This window comes from Polypterus senegalus, chromosome 10 (genome assembly GCF_016835505.1).
Source record: "Polypterus senegalus isolate Bchr_013 chromosome 10, ASM1683550v1, whole genome shotgun sequence".
Lineage (NCBI taxonomy): Eukaryota > Metazoa > Chordata > Cladistia > Polypteriformes > Polypteridae > Polypterus > Polypterus senegalus.
Genome location: NC_053163.1, coordinates 180430287 through 180447041, shown reverse-complemented (window position 1 = coordinate 180447041; position 16755 = coordinate 180430287). Strand labels below are relative to the sequence as shown.

Genomic DNA, 16755 nt, shown 5'->3' with positions numbered 1-16755 from the left:
ACCCCTGGAATTTTCCCAGAAAATGCGTCATTTCTCCCAGAAAATTGTTGCAGTTACAAATGTTTTGGTATACACATGTTTATTTCCTTTATGTGCATTGGAACAACACAAAAAAACAACAAAAAAAAAGCCAAATCTGACATTTCACACAAAACTCAAAAATCAGGCTGGACAAAATTATTGGCATCCTCAACTTAATATTTGGTTGCACGCCCTTTGGAAAAAATAACTGAAATCAAGCGCTTCCTATAACCATCAACAAGCTTGTGACCCCTCTCAACTGGAATTTCCGACCACTCTTCTTTTGCAAACTGCTGAAGGTCTCTCAGATTTGAAGGGCGCCTTCCCCCAACAGCAATTTTGATCTCTCGATACGTGTTCAATCGGATTTCGATCCGGACTCATTGCTGGCCACTTCAGAACTCTTCAGCGCTTTGTCTTCAACCATTTCTGGGTGCTTGTAGAGGTATGTTTGGGGTCATTGTCCTGCTGGAACATTCATGACCTCTGACGCAGACCCAACTGTCTGACACTGGGCCCTACACTGCGCCCCAATATCTTTTGGTAGTCTTCAGATTTCATGATGCCTTGCACACAGTCAAGGCATCCAGTGCCAGAGGCAGCAAAACATCCCCAAAACATCTTAGAACCTCCACCATGATTGACTGTAGGTACTGTGTTCTTTTCTTCATAGGCCTCATTCCGTTTTCTGTAAACAGCAGAATGATGAGCTTTACCAAAAAGCTCTTCCTTGGTCTCATCTGTCCACAAGACGTTCGCCCAGAAGGATTTTGGCTTCCTCAAGTACATTTTGGCAAACTCCAGTCTGGCTTTTTTATGTGTCTGTGTCAGCTGTGGGTTCCTCCTGGCTCTCCTGCCATAGCGTTTCATTTCATTCGAGCTGCCACTGTTGCACCCTGAGTCTGCAGAACAGCTTGAATATGTTTTGAAGTTGATTGGGGCTGTTTATCCACCATTCAGACTATGCTTCGTTGCAGTCTTGTATCAATTTTTCTCTTCCATCCACATCCATGTAGATTAGCTACAGTGCCATGTGTAGTGAACGTCTTGATTATGTTGCGCACAGTGGACAAAGGAACATGAAGATCTCTGGAGGTGGACTTGTAGCCTTGAGATTGTTGATATTTTTCCACAATTTTTGTTCTCAACTCCTCAGACAATTCTCTGCTGTTCTTTCTGTTCTCCATGCTTAGTGTTGCACATTCAGACACACAACAGAAAGGTTGAGTCAACTTATCTTCATTTTAACTGGCTTCAGGTGTGATTGCTATATTGCCAGCACCTGTTTCTTGCCACAGGTGAGTTCAAACGAGCATCATATGCTTGAAATAAAATAATTTACCCACAATTTTGAAAAGGTGGCAATAATTTTGTCCGGCCCATTTTTGGAGTTGTGTGTAACATGATGTCAGATTTGGCTTTTTTTTTTTCTGTTTTTTTGTATTGATTTCCCCTTGGGATTAATAAAGTACCTATCTATTGTTCCAGTGCACATAAAGGAAATAAACGTGTATACCAAATATGGTATATATAAATGGTGCATTTTCTGGGAAAATCCCAGGGGTGCCGATAATTTTGGCCATGACTGTAAAGTCCTTTTTTGGATTTCATGTGTACACATACAGTGCCAATACATTGACAAAATCAAAACTATATGTATGATCTGCAAGACTGAAGTATCTTGTGCTGGTAACACAACCACAGGCAACATCCATGCGAGTCAGGGGAGCAACTGCCACCCAGTTCCAGAGCAATACTAGAGGAAAGTCCTGATGGTGTAAATGAGTTGAATATCAGTACAAGCTTTGTTTCAAGTCCGAGACCTCTGTAGCTTGTTAAGAGTGCAGTTAAAAGTGATATTTGTGATATCCTTTTGACTTTTGTGATTTCAAGTAAATTTTAGAAGCAATTCAACTCTGATATTACTGTGTACCAGTTCCTACCCTGAATATGCAAAATAACAAAAAATTAATATAATAGAAAGACCTATAGATATTCATTTCCACTTAAAAATGAAATGGCAATTACAGATTCGCCCATTTATATTTGTTGATGGTGAAAATTCATCAATTACACCCTTAACTGTGGTGAAGCATGTCACAGTGAAACGTTTTTGTGATTTAATTTACTAATTGCTTCGATTTTTTTTTTTTTAACTTACCCCAATATAGATAGATATAGATGTGTATGTGTGTGTGTGTGTATGTATATATATATATATATATATATATATATATATATATATACTGGTAAAATACCAAGCTTATGCTGATGTACTACCTTAAAATTTTTATTAAGAAGAAAATTAAACCTTTTTAAACTAAGGGAAAATATACCAATAATTATTTATTAAGGATCTCTTTGTATACCAAGTTGTCAGTTCGGCCCTCCAATTATAATATGATCAAGCTGTGCGCTGAGCTTACTCTTGAGCATGCAACGAACAGTTGGCCATGTGAAAAGTAATCTTGTTTCAAATCTCACAGCTTGGATTGCTGCTGTCATAATCAGTTTGAGTTTCATGGTTTGTTTCAATTACGACAGTATTTGCAGGACTTGTGTTGAAGTGACATTCGGCATCTGTCAAGAGTTGTAAGCATACAACCGGTTTCATCGATAACTTCACATCCAGCTTTTGAGAGTTTAAACATTCATAAACATTAAAGTGTCCACTACTGAAATCGTCACCTGTGAATCTAAGACGTTTAAGAGGCATTGGTGGTTATCCCAAAGGTGTAAAATATTTGGCCATTTCGGTACACTTGAAAGCGACAACCGAACAATTCAGCGGCAGCCATCAACTCGCATACAGAACCATAGGTGAAGGGCTTAAGCATTTCACTCTTATAGTGCTCCTGTGTAGTATAATTATCTCCTGTACCGGCATCAGTCGACCACCTTGAACCTGTCCCAGTCATTCAACACATAAAACACAATGTTCCTCCGGATATCAAGAGTGAGTCTGATATGGCCGTGCAATATGTAACACAGAGAATGGAAAAGGTAGGTGCCATCTCCGGGCATGGAAACCACTCGGTAAGTGACAGTTCTTTGATCGATGGTGATCACCTCGATAGAAATGTTAATGGGGGTACGGTTGGAATGATAATGGAAATGGGTACCTGAACAATGTAAACCAAGTCTAAAATACCTACACAATAACTATATTCGTAATAAATGAACAATAAAACAGCGGAGAAGCTGTGGATTAAATAAAAAGGCTGTAGTTCTCAGCAGGGAGACGTCAATCCCGTGGCGAAGCAAGGAAGGGAATGTAGAGACTGGAGCGACGGACGGTCTTATATAGGCAGGCAGCCAACAACGTGGGAGGTGTTGGGATAGGGGACCCAATGCCGCCTCACACGGTGACCGAGCTGCAGGCTATGGACATATATATATATATATATATATATATAATATACACGTAAGTAGGATTCAGTTAGCGTTGGGAACCCGCGTACCAAATTTCTTGAAGATGGGCTCATAAGTAACAAAGACCGTTGAAAAGTTCAATATGGCGGCCGACAGTGGCATCATACCACCGAAATAAGTACGTACATTGGTTTCAGTTAGCGCAGGGAAGCCGCCTACCAAATTTCGTGAAGATGGGGCCATAAATAAGAAAGTTCAACATGGCGGACATTGTCGACCGTTATGACCGTTACGTGTAGAATTTCAAAATGAAACCTGCTTAACCTTTGTAAGTAAGCTGTAAGGAATGAGCCTGCCAAATTTCAACCTTCTACCTACACGGGAAGTTGGACAATTAGTGAAATTGGAAACTTCAATATGGCGGCCGACAGTGGCATCATACCACTGAAATAAGTACGTCCATTGGTTTTGGTTAGCGCAGGGAAGCCACCTATTAAATTTCGTGAAGATGGGGCCATAAATAAAGTTCAACATGGCGGATGTTATTGACTGTTATTGACCGTTACGTCTAGAATTTCGAAATGAAACCTTCTTAGCTTTTGTAAGTAAGCTGTAAGGAATAAGCCTGCCAAATTTCAGCCTTCTACCTACACGTGAAGTTGGAGAATTAGTGAGTGAGTCAGTCAGTCAGTCAGTGAGAGTGAGGGCTTTGCCTTTTATTAGTAGAGAGAGAGAGAGAGGATAAAAAAGGATAATGTGTATGTCATTCCAATCATTATTAATTTCCTGTTTATAAACATGGTATTGCCATTGTGGTGAAGTAATCCACTGCTAAAATCTTATTCCATGAGTTTGAATAAATATGCATGCAGAGGACTGAAATTATACTTTGAATTATCAGAAAGAATGAGAACTCCCACAAGTTGTTTGTCTTAAGAGGTGGATTTCATCTGTAAACATGTGCTCTCAAAAAGTCTTGGGTGGTTTTTGTTACACCCAACTTGTCATTCTGGATGCTTTTGCTGCACTTAATGACAATAAATTAAAATGGCATTCTAGTCTTTTGGAAAGTTAGTATTTAGGACTGAGGGTACACTCAGCTTCGACTATTAAACAAAATATGTAAAACTAAGCAAAATTCGTTCTAATTAGGATTTAAAAAATGTCAACAGTATAGAATTAATTCCAGAGGAAAACACAGATTCATATTTCTGAAAACATTTCAGGACTCTGATCAGAAAACTCAGTTATTTGAAGGAAGTGATTTCTTGCAACATACCTTAAATTTTCAAGGGAATATTTAATGCCCTTGTATATCAACTATTTATGGGAAAAATTGTTACTTAATTGAAACAAGATTATAATATTATTGTCCAGTTCTTAAATAAAAATTACTAGTGAAGGTAAAGCTACTTTCTTGGTTGGTATTTTAGCTTGTTCAGTCATATCATTTGGTTCTTCTTGACCTAAATATTTCTGTTTTTTAAATTCTGTTTTTATTTGTATATAATCCAGAAAAGGGCTGATTTTTAGTTTTATTGTGAATAAATAATTTTATTTTTTGGACCTTAACAATAATAATAATGTAAAAGTAAAAAAGTCATCTTTTATTTTTTGGTTTAATTCATTTTTGGTACAATTTTTAGATGAGAGAAAAGATGTAAAAGGTTAAATAAAAAAATATTTTGTTCCCCCAATCCACTTCTGACTGAGGAGACAGCAGTGACACAATTTGCATTTCAGATGCTGCTGTTTCTGTTAAAGAAAGTGCCTTTTTAAACATAAAAACCATTAACACTAATTGTTGTAGTAGTTCTGCAATGCCTGACACTAATGAGTCTGACTAGGCTTGTCCACAGTTGAAGGAGCGCATTTCTTAATGCTTGCGTATACAAATTAACTTCCTTACCTTCAGTGTAAAAGTAGATAAGTACTCTAATGGTTGATTTTTGAAGTCTGTAGCACCATTTTCTATTTCGTTTTTTTTTATTAAAAAAAAAAAATGTTGACAGGCTAACAATTCATTTAAGTTTTTCTTTTTTTTATTTAGCAATTTATTTTTAATAGAGTGTATTTTAACCATATTAAATTATGTCCTTCAAATGTTTGTTTTATGTTAATGTGAATATTCTCAACAGTGATATGTTGGTGTTTGTACATTGTCTACATGCCTCCTTGGATTCTTCTCCAAGTATTCCAAATCCTGAAGACATACAGATTAGTTTCCAAATGGACCTTACATGAGGCGGTGTTCAGATGGAAGACAGACTGGAATCCTGCCCTCACTTGGTTCCTGCTTAGTACACAATGCGACTGAAATAGGCTCCGGCTTTCTCCTACCTTTAGTGAAATGTGGTGGCTTTAGGAAGTAGATGAATGGGTTTATATGTTGGCTGTACTAAAGTGGAAGTTTAGACCGCATGACTTAGTTAATAAATATACAAAGTAAGCTGAATCCTTGAAGAATGAACCATGAGGGTGAAAAAACATTCTGTGAAATGTAAGTATTAAGAATTCGTGTAAATGGCTGATTTATTGGGTTACATTGGGCCTTTTATGAAATGACTGTTGAACCTTTCCAGGAACATATTATATACGCAGCTGTCATTTAAAATGTGTTTTTCTGCCAGTCACTTCTCCAAACCAGAGTGCATCGAAACTGTGCCTGGCTGTTCTCCACATATTACAGGAGAAACTTGAAGCAGATTATTAAGCAATGTATGGTTGCACACATCAAGATAATTTGGACAGTGCAATTTTGAAGCACATAATTAATTTAAGTAAAAGTAATTGTTATGAAGTCTGATTATTTAATTGTATAATTTTACAGAAGTACCTAGGAGTCTGTGATGCAAACAATGATAATTGCAGCCATAATTGAAACACTCTACGATTGCAAATTATAGACTGCCCATTTCTGTAAATGTCATAAGTTAAAAATGAGTCGCAGTAAATTATAAGCCTTGGATCTGTTCTTTATTCACATACTTATTCTGATTTACCATTAAGCAAGAAAATAGTTCTGACCACCTGCTTATTTTATAGTTGTGCTTCAAGCTTCTTATGCCATTCTAGAAAAATGTTTTCACTTTTATTTCTGCTATATACTTCAGTTTCTTGAGTATCCACAACTAGTGGATGTGGAGATTTATTCATTTATCTGCATAAGTAGAGGTTCTGGATATAGCAATTAATTTTTGAAACAAGGCAATAATATTTGCCTAATAATGTATCTGCCATACAATTCCAGAGACTTTAATTTGTTACCGCCTGGTGTTTACGTTAAATTATTCCTTCTGCTCAAAAGACCTCCGTTTTCGGGATAGTTGGCATTCAGGCTTTTTTGGAGTGTTCCCTGTAACAAACTGGTTTTCTTTCTGAAACTGGTTGAGGACTTGTTTTTTTTTTATATCTGGAATAGATCTATAGAGCATATAACATTTGAAGCTTTATTTACTTTAGAAATTACCGCTTTATTATTGTGAGAAATGAGTTATCATCCCTTATTCATTTTCAGTTTATGCCCAGCATTACACTGAGGTACAAGTGTGAATTAGCTTGATGCTGTTCAGAATTATTAATTATGATTATGCCAAAGTTTACCTATTCATCTGTCAAACACTGCCGCTTTCTTCATTTCTGGGTAAAGGTAATAAAGGGTTTAATTACTTGGAAATACATTAGACTTGTCTTTGTTATGTTGATTATTTAAAAAAAAAAACTATTAGCACTAAAGTAGTAATTTTCCAAAAACGGAGACCTATTTCTAACCCTAAATTTATGTTTGTAAACTTCCATCTGGATCAATAAAGTTCCTTTCTGTCTGTCTGAAGTTCTGCATGGGATTAATAAAGTTTCTCTACTTTGATCTAAGTTTATACCTGTCTTAAATATGACAGAGTTCTTTCTTTTGGCTTACACTACAAATTGGGAAGAAAGAAAGAAAGATAATTTGGGATGTGTCAGAAAATCTAGCATAAATCATTTTGTTTTACAAGATAAGCACAAAGCTGTAAAATGAAAATCATTTTGTTTAAATTGTAGAAACCTTTATGAAATCGGTGTATTGCCCATCATCCATCCAGTTTGAAAAACTATTTGCTATAATCCAGGGTCTTGGATAGTCAGTGCCAACTGCTTTAATCTTTTTTTTTTTTTTTTTTGTTTTTTTTTGTAATGTTATTTTTATATTTATGGAATGGCATTTGTCTTTCTTTCTTTCTTTCTCTGTTTAGCTCAAAGTGAAAGTGTCCACAGAAGTTGGAATTGCTAATGTGGATCTGTCTGTAGTAGACAAAGACCAAAGCATTGCACCTAAAACCACCAGGTCAGTATGAACTGATTGCAGTAGTAGAAATTATGAATTTAGCTGACTTCTTGTCTTGAGGCACTCAAGTTAAATACTTGTTCTAATTACGTGGAATGTTGATGATCTAATACTCTTACTTGACAAATATAATAATAAAAAAACATATTGTGGCCCAGACAGACAGTGAAAGAGGTCAAGGCCAGTAGCTTCGACTTGAGATATCCACGTATCTTCAAGGGATTCACCATTTGTTATAGCCACACTGAAATGTTAAGATCAAATACTCGGTTTATTAGAGAGGCTGTTGCATCACCCACAACAATCATTTAAACAGTCAGTACAGTACAATAGTCTTACAGTGGAATTAAACTGTCTGAGATCATCCCGACCTCCCTTTTATTTCTTCCCAGGGTCATCTGACCAGAAGTTGCATTAGTCTTTCGAGGAATGTTACTGCATGGGGCTTTTGGAGATCATCTGTTGTTGGCCTTTCCTGGGCAATACCTCTTTCTTGGGGCTCCTGGTCCTTTCCTGTAAAAATTGAGAGTGAGACATGCAGCATTCGTTGTGCTTTCCTAGACTCCCACAGTTCTCCACATCATGCACTCTTTCCTGTGTGTCACGGCCATATACAGTACAATGAACTTAGACAACATGTAAAATGTGTATCTAAGTAGGTTATCTGACTCTTTTAATAAATGGGACCCCCAGAAAGAGAAGTATCTCCAAAAGAAAGGAGATATTAAATTTATTTTAAGAAAAGTTTGCGGAGAGTGCAACTGTCTTTTTTTTTTTTTGTCCTGTTCATACTTTACTGTGTGGATATGTGCTTTGTCTATGCATGTTTCTAAATTAAGATGTGTCTTTTCAGAGTGGAATATCCTACAAAAGGAAAGGGAACCTTTACTGTTGACAGCCATCAAAACTTTGCTCTGTCTTTCCAGTTAGTAGATGTGAATACTGGAGTGGAGTTGACCCCACATCAGGTAACTATCAAATATGTTTCGCTCTTTTTTGAACCTGAGATACACCTGTTTCAGTGTGTATTTTAATTGCTTTTCTGGATGATGTGTGTATTTTGCATTCAAATTACTGTCTTTTTTTTAAATTGATGTACCAAATACTCAAGTGTAGCTTTCAGCAGGAGTTTTGGTTTTAATTTGCAATTTGCTGATAAGCTTTCCCATTTCTAAGGAAGTGTTCTGCATGGTAACCTGCACTTTAAAAGAAAAATGTTGGTCTTTGCCATTGGACAAGAGCTGTCTGCCTCATAGTTGACATGAGAAACTTATCCAACCAAATGAGCAAGTAGTCTGTTCGCAAAAGTGATAACACAAACTAAAGATGATGATCTGAAAAACTGTTTCATAGTATGTCAACGTTGAAGTGTCGTTCTTTGCTTTCAGATTAGTTTTAAATACACTAAGTGTATAGCTTTTTGGTATATTCAAATTTCAAATATTAATGTGACAGGCCTAGTTCTGACTTGAGGAGAAATCAATATAATACTTGCATACATTTCATTTCAGTCTCAGTCATTGGTTGTCAACCCAGAGCCTGGTTTAGATGGTGCACCAGTGTGTGTGTGATGGTTCTGTAACTGAGTGTTCCCAGCTTTATTTCGGAGAACGCTGAGATACTTGAAATTGATTTCACATTTAATACAAAATCTGAGCAGGAAGGATTGAGTCAACTTTTTTTTTTTTTTTTTTTTTATTGGTGTTTTAGACTTGACACTTTTTTTTTTTCTCTTAAGCATGTAATTTCAAGTTTAACTTAGTCACATACAGGATCAAATAATACATTGTAAAAAAAATTACAAAAATAAATTGAAATAAAAAAAATACAATATTGTGGTTTAATGTACACTAATATTATGTGGTCCTTGGCTAATTTTGGCTTAGATGTACAGTATATACCATACTCCAGGCTCTGTTCTTTATCAAGAAAAGCATTTAGTTTACAGATACTTCATAACTACCTACTTTTGGTAACAGATTTATTTGAACTCTTTTTAATCTGTGAAGGAAATTTTGTGTTCTGTATATATGACATAAATTAAGAGATGCATCAGTGGTTTCACCTGATGATCAATTGGAAATCTGCTTCAAAGGCTGAGAAACATCCACAAGTACTTTTTCATTTGATCTTTTGTTCATTTACATATCATAAAGAGGTTAGGCAGGTGGATGAGATAGAAGGTTAGATTCACAAAAATGTTCCAAGTAATCATTTTGTTTTGGTATTTTTTACAAATTCTTTTTGAGGACTACATTTAAACTTTTTTTACAGACCTTTGTCCGATTGCATAATCAAAAAACTGGCCAGGAGGTTGTGTTTGTAGCAGAACCCGACAGCAAAAATGTGTACAAGTTTGAATTGGATGCAGCTGAGAGGAAATCTGAATTTGATTCAGTGTCTGGCACTTATGCACTGTACCTGATCATTGGAGATGCGACATTGGAAAACCCCATCCTCTGGAATGTGGTATGTTTAAAAAAAAATAAATAAATTTATTATTCAGTTATTGTCTGCTTTTTTTATTTTTATTTTTTTTTTTTTCATTTTTATTACTATTTAATTTAATATTGTTTCTTTGTATCAGTATACTGCTGCTGGATTATGTGAATTTCCCCTTGGGATTAATAAAGTATCTATCTATCTATCTGTCTATAAAACAATTCTGTAAATTTAAACAAAAATCATTTATCATTATTAATTCCCTCTTTTATATCCGTGAAGCTGATATTAATGATTTAGTTGTAGTCGTATTATTTGGGTTTAATGATAAACATAATCAAGTATTATAAGCATATGAATAGAGTATTTTGTTATGAAAATGTTGAGAAATGCCCATTAGTCTTAGTACCAATCCCTGAAAGACACTATGACAAACTGCATAATAAAGTTCGCTATCTATTGCTCTATCAATCTATCTAATCGCCAAGGTGCCTAGCCTCCTCTACCAAACCTTATAGAAAGTACTATGCAATCCGGAAAACACCTCTCGCGTGACATCTTCCTATCCCACATCAGACTGCCAGATGGTGAAGCATTATTTATCCCTCCAGAGAACACATTGCCCCAGAGTCCAAGGGCGAGCATGCTTTACGTCACTCTAGCTAACACTTAGCATTTTGTGTAGTGTTCTTAGGTGTGTGTGTGTGCAGCTTCTTGTCCATGGAATCCCATTTCATGAAGCTCCCAACACAATTTTTCTGCAGATGTTAGAACTCTGTTGTGAATGTTTCAGCACAGGATAAGCGTGTTTTTTTTTTTTTTTTAATTTAAAATCTTTATTTTATTTTACATGCTTCAGCACTCCGCCATCCTACTCTGTGAGTGTGCTTGCTCTACCACTTTGTGGCTAATGTATTGCTGTTCCTCAATGCTTCCACTTCATAACAATAGCACTTACAGTTAACCGGGGCAGGTCTAGCACAGCCAAAATTTCATGAACTGACCTATTACAAAAGTGGCATCTAGGACAGTGCCACACATTCTCCTGACAGTGTTTGTTTGTCAATGGCTATTGTGTGGCTGTGTGCTTGATTTTATGCGTCTGTTTCAGCTACAGTCATTGTTAACACCTGAAGTCAGTAATTTGGAGGGCTGTTCACACACATTTTCCATATAGTATAGATTATGACAGACTTGTGCAAAGAATGCTGAAATAATGCATCATATCAAGTTCTCACTGCATTACAATCTCCATATGTTAATTATAGTGTAGTCAGAGCTGGGAGGATTGGATTTGTTTGTTTGCCTACTTTTTCTGTTCTCAGGGATAGTTTTTCTATTTGTTCCTGAATACATTGTTATTACTAGATATAACTATTGCTAAAACCTTTCATTATGGATTGTCACTTTGTTTGTATGTTGAAACTAATTCTTTCTCTTTGTGTTTCACTTTCATTGCAGGCTGATGTTGTTTTGAAGTTCGTGGATGAGGAAGGTCCTGCTATTATTCAATCGAAGAACATCTATGCTCCTAAGCCCGAAATCCAGGCAAGGAAATTTTATAGATCTTGCCAATGCTGTGCCCGGATGTAACTTTGAAATAGCTTTCTTTCTCCTTCTGTGGTGGTTTTTGTTGTTTTCCATTTTCTCATGTTGGACATTTGTAAATATGATCCCAATGTAACAAAATTGCTATTAAAACCTTCTCCTATCTGTCAAGAAAAAATAATTAGTCATTATGCTGGTGTTTCCACACACTGCTGAACTTTTGTAGGTGTGTCTAATTTTACAACCGTATTTACTGAAACACTAACTTTATAAGATAAAAGTGTGTAAGATTCTTTTGGCTGTCGTAGATTTTGGATAGAATTCTGCATGCTTAGTTTAAACCTTTTTTTCATTTCATTCTCCCTTAGCATCTCTTTAGAGAACCTGAAAAGAAACCACCTACAGTGGTGTCTAATACCTTTACAGCACTTGTGTTGGCACCACTCCTTCTGCTTCTTATTCTGGTAAGTATAGCTGTAAGTAAAAAATTTGTCGACAAAGTCATCATTGGTATTTAACACTTGGCACATTGCCAGGTGTAGTCAAAACAGAATGTTATGTTGTGAGGAATTTTGTGAGTTTAGTCTGAATTTGTGTAATTCATTATTTTTTTTTTTTCTGACATTCATAGTTTTTCAATGTTCTGTTTTTTGTTTCTTCAATAGTTTAAAACTGTGCCATTCAATGGCTACATAACAGGTAGCACTTGTGCAGTGTTGTCACCTTTTTTTTTCCCATTCCAATCAAGATATGAACATTAAACTGTTAATGTCTTAAATGCCAAGGCTGAGTGCTTTAAGACATTTTTTCCATATAGACCCTTTTTATTGTATGATAAGCATAGGCTCTGACCATAGACCTTATTATCTCTCACAAATTAAAAACTTCACTAATGTCGGATCCAGAGAAATAGGATGAAAGCTGGTCAGCTGAGCTTATATTGTATTTAGTCTGATAAATATGTAGCCTGAAAACTTGACAAGACACCTTTCTTCGCCTCCTCCTTAGCGAAATCAACATTAATTAAAGCTGAAAGAATTCTTTATTTTGTCATTGCCCAATGGCTTGTCTTTAACCTCTAGACCCGAGTATCATTCGGGGAACTGTATACATGTGTCTCATGGAAGCCTTAGCATTACTTGGGCTGTAAAAGTGCCAACAGCGTTAATGCCAAGCGATGCTCAGGAAACGATATAGGCGTGTCTTGTGTAAGTGACAGGCCCGAGTGTTACTTGGGCAACAGTGTCTTCTCCTAGCCTCATAATGGCATCTTGTAAACATTTTTCAGTAACCTATGTGTTGCACACCCTTGATAGTGATAAAAGCAGTGGTGACAAAGTTAATTGGTCTTCAGGCAGTGAAACTGAAAGTGATTCTGGGAATCTGAAAGTGATGCTCATCTCAATCGCACGTGCAGTTTGCTGCTCAAAAGCTGATCAGTCTGGAAAGAAAATCCACATGGAATCACGTTACTATTGTCCCAACTGTGACATTGGATTGTGTATTTCACTGTGCTTCGAGATATACCACACAAACGACACATTTTGACAGTATATGGCATTCGCATTATTTTTTTTTATTCATTATTATTACTATTATTTGTATTGTCGTTATACTTTCTAGATTTCTGACTTTGTCAGAATGCCAACACAGGTTGGACAGTTCCAGTCAGGCACTATACCAGACAGTTTTATCGGCTTCTACTAACTTATAATATTAGCATCATCAAAAGCTCCATGTTATTAAAGATAGCAGCTTCTGCATTTTTTTTTGGCTCAACCACTTTGCAATAAAAATTCAATTGTTTCATTGGATTACAGCTTTTATTACACTCTTTTTGCCTCATCACGGATTGTGCACGTTACATTTAATCTGGACCATTTTCTGAGAAATCTGAGTCCTAAAGTGGCTTATGGAGTGTTTCCAAATCTGAGCTGTTGTTTCTTTAAAAAAAAAAAAAATGAAAACATAAACAACTTAAAGTAATTAAGCGATGTACCTGAGCCACTATGGAACAGAATCAACTGCAATTTTCCCCTGGTACATGGTGCTTATGTGTTCAGAATTCATAATCAAATTTTATCATTATGTTGGTTGACTTCCAGACCTTTCAATTCCCTTTTGTTTCCTGTTCACCTAGTTTCAATTGTCTTCTCTGATTTTTCTGTTTACTAGGAAGCCCATTAAAACATCTTTTTATTAATGCAATTTTTTTTTACTTCTTTTAGTGGCTTAAACTTGGTGCCAACATTTCCAACTTCAGCTTTGCCCCCAGTACTCTATTGTTTCACCTTGGACATGCTGGTAAGTGCCAAAGGAAGTTTCCCATTATGGTTTCACCACTGTGCTGAAATACATTATTCAGAATTTAATGCAGAAATACTATTACTTTGAGTTAATCATGTTACATTAGTGACCTTTCTCCACCATCATTATCTCAAGCTAATAGCTTTAATTATTGTTAAGCTTTGCCAGTTTTCAGACTTCTAGATTTTTTTTTTCTTGAATTCCATTTTTTTATATGTCAAGATTTGTTTTCTAAACACATTATAATGATGATCAATATATAAAGCATGAAGTGCATTCACTTGTTCACTCTTAAAATAGCATAACTAAAAGATAATTTGAATTTTTTCTTATTTTAAATATCCACATCTTATGCTTAAAAATTATTACAATAATCTAAAATAAGAATTTAGACAAAGAAGAAAAAATGGATTTTTAAAAATTATTTTAGTGTTTTGCATTAAGGCTATATAAAAGGAATAACTGCTTGTAACTTGTTGGATGTCAAGCAGATTGGTTTAGTAGATATCTGCAATAAAATAACTCTGACAAATTCAGAAACATGTCATTTTCTCTCTAGTTTATCGATATGTAACAAGTAGAGCAGGCATATGGCTGTTCTTTCCACTGTTAATTGCAAAAATTGTAGCTTTTCTTTAATTTTTATTACTTTAAGGTTAAAATTTAGTTAAACCCTATTCCCACTATACAACACTAGCATGGACCGAAAAAGTGACATATACAGTGGGTATGGAAGAGAGTCACCCCCTTTGAAAATGTTCACATTTTGTTCCTTTACAGTTTAAACTGAAACACACATGAAAATATTTATTTACTAGATGCAGCCTGTAACATCCAAGTCACAGATGTAATAGTAGCAGTTTTTAAAAATAATAAATAAAAAAACAAGAATCGCTGAGAATGACAAAGGATCACCCCAAACAATACTTATAAATTCAATCACGTGTAAGTAGTCACCTTCTCTATTACACACCTAGATAATTGGCTTCCACCTGTGATTGTAATCATAGTTATTATTTTAGCATAAAAACAACTTTTCCTGTGGCATTCCAGTGCTTCATATTGCAACAGCAAGCAAACAATTCACTGTGGGTGGCAAAGGACTTTCAACAGGGATGAACTTGTGAACAGATGCAAGTCAGGAGATGGATATAAAAAAGATTTCCAAAGCATTATCAATCCAAAGGAACACAGCAAAGTCATTAATTAAGAAAAGGAAAGTGGTTGGTACTACTTGGACCCTCCCCAGAACAGGCCATCCCACCAAACTGGATGAAACAGTGATGAGTAGACTGGTCAGAGAGGCTACCAAGAAGCCAATGGCAACTTTCAAGGATTTTACAGGACTTTTTTGACAAAGAATGGTCATTGTTTGCATGTGACGACAATATCAGTATCACAAGTGCTTGTGACGGTCTATGTTGGCTCCACGTTCCCTGGTTGCTTCTGGAAGTCTCTTCAACCCATAACCATCGATAGTCATAGACTGAGATGAGCTGGGCAAATGAGGACACATACTGTACATTCAGCAAGGGGTTAGTCTAAAAGTGGTTTAGTGCTTTTATTAAAATGAAACAAAAATAAAGTGCAGTACAAAAATAAATCCTAATTAACTAAATAGTCCATAAAATCAAAGTGGTTGTGGAGGTTTAAATATTCCAAATAAATATTTCCATAAAAATTAGGTTAAATTAAAGGCCAAACATATTGTCTTGGAATGCCTTGGTGCTTCCTTCTAAAGTCTGACGTTTCCCCGGCTCATCCTGTTCAGATTGTTCAGCAAGAGGAGACGTCCACCAGCAGTTCTGGACAACCCTTTAATTCATCTCGGACCCCTTTTGCCAGTCTGTCAGTGTTCAAATTAATTTTACATTTACAACATTTAAAACAATAATTGCTGAAAAATTATGTTTTCAAGTTAGGTGGTATAGGATTTTTTTTTTTATGTATATAAATGATTTTGAGGCTGAGTCATTTCCCATTTCTTGCAGCTATGCTGGGTCTTATGTATGTGTACTGGACACAGCTCAACATGTTTCAGACTCTGAAGTACCTCGCTGTCCTGGGTAGTCTCACCTACTTAGCAGGCAATCGAATGTTAGCTCAGAAGGCAGTGAAAAGGTAAGTAGCCCAGCTGTATTTAATATTGACACTTGCTTTTGCTGTACAAGCATATTTCTCTTGGAGAAAAAAAGATGTTCAAAGTTTTATCAATCCACAGGAACACAGCAACGTCCATAATTGAGACAATGAAAGTGTTTGGTTCTTGGAACGATAAATATCAGTAGACCTGGACTTCTGTATTATTCTGCCCAGATACAAAATAAGAAATCAACACAGAAAATGATTATGGTTTATGTTTCATAGTGCTCTGACACTATTAGCAATGCAAACAATTTTGACAGTTTATATACATCTGTAATGGCTTGGCCGAAAATGAAATAAATTCTGTCTCCATTTCCAGATGTGTCTTTTTAAAATCTTCATTACAGTGTACACTTTTTTTGGGTGTATATGAAATAATTCCTGTGTTTTATGCAAGCCATTTTGACATTTCACAATACAGGATTTGACCAATGTAAAATGATATTTTTATACTGAAGCTAAACAAATGTTTATGGACCAAAGTAGTATTAAATAAGAATGCATAAAATGCAGTAAACTGCATTATTGTTTACTCTGAAAAGCAACATAGACCTCAGCTTCACCAATTTTTAAAAAAGAAATTGTTTAAACCT

The 16755-nt window shown here is 35.6% G+C and overlaps 1 protein-coding gene across 2 annotated transcripts in view; it reads left to right on the top strand.

The window, feature by feature from the left end:
* Window positions 1-16755, top strand: part of rpn2 (ribophorin II) — a 60525-nt gene that overhangs the window by 37953 nt on the left and 5817 nt on the right. For both annotated transcript variants that reach the window (XM_039767886.1, XM_039767887.1), the window contains exons 11-17: window positions 7629-7720; window positions 8574-8688; window positions 9995-10189; window positions 11624-11710; window positions 12079-12174; window positions 13939-14014; window positions 16009-16138. In XM_039767886.1, coding sequence (XP_039623820.1) covers window positions 7629-7720; window positions 8574-8688; window positions 9995-10189; window positions 11624-11710; window positions 12079-12174; window positions 13939-14014; window positions 16009-16138 — 791 coding nt within the window. The remainder of the gene's footprint in view (window positions 1-7628; window positions 7721-8573; window positions 8689-9994; window positions 10190-11623; window positions 11711-12078; window positions 12175-13938; window positions 14015-16008; window positions 16139-16755) is intronic.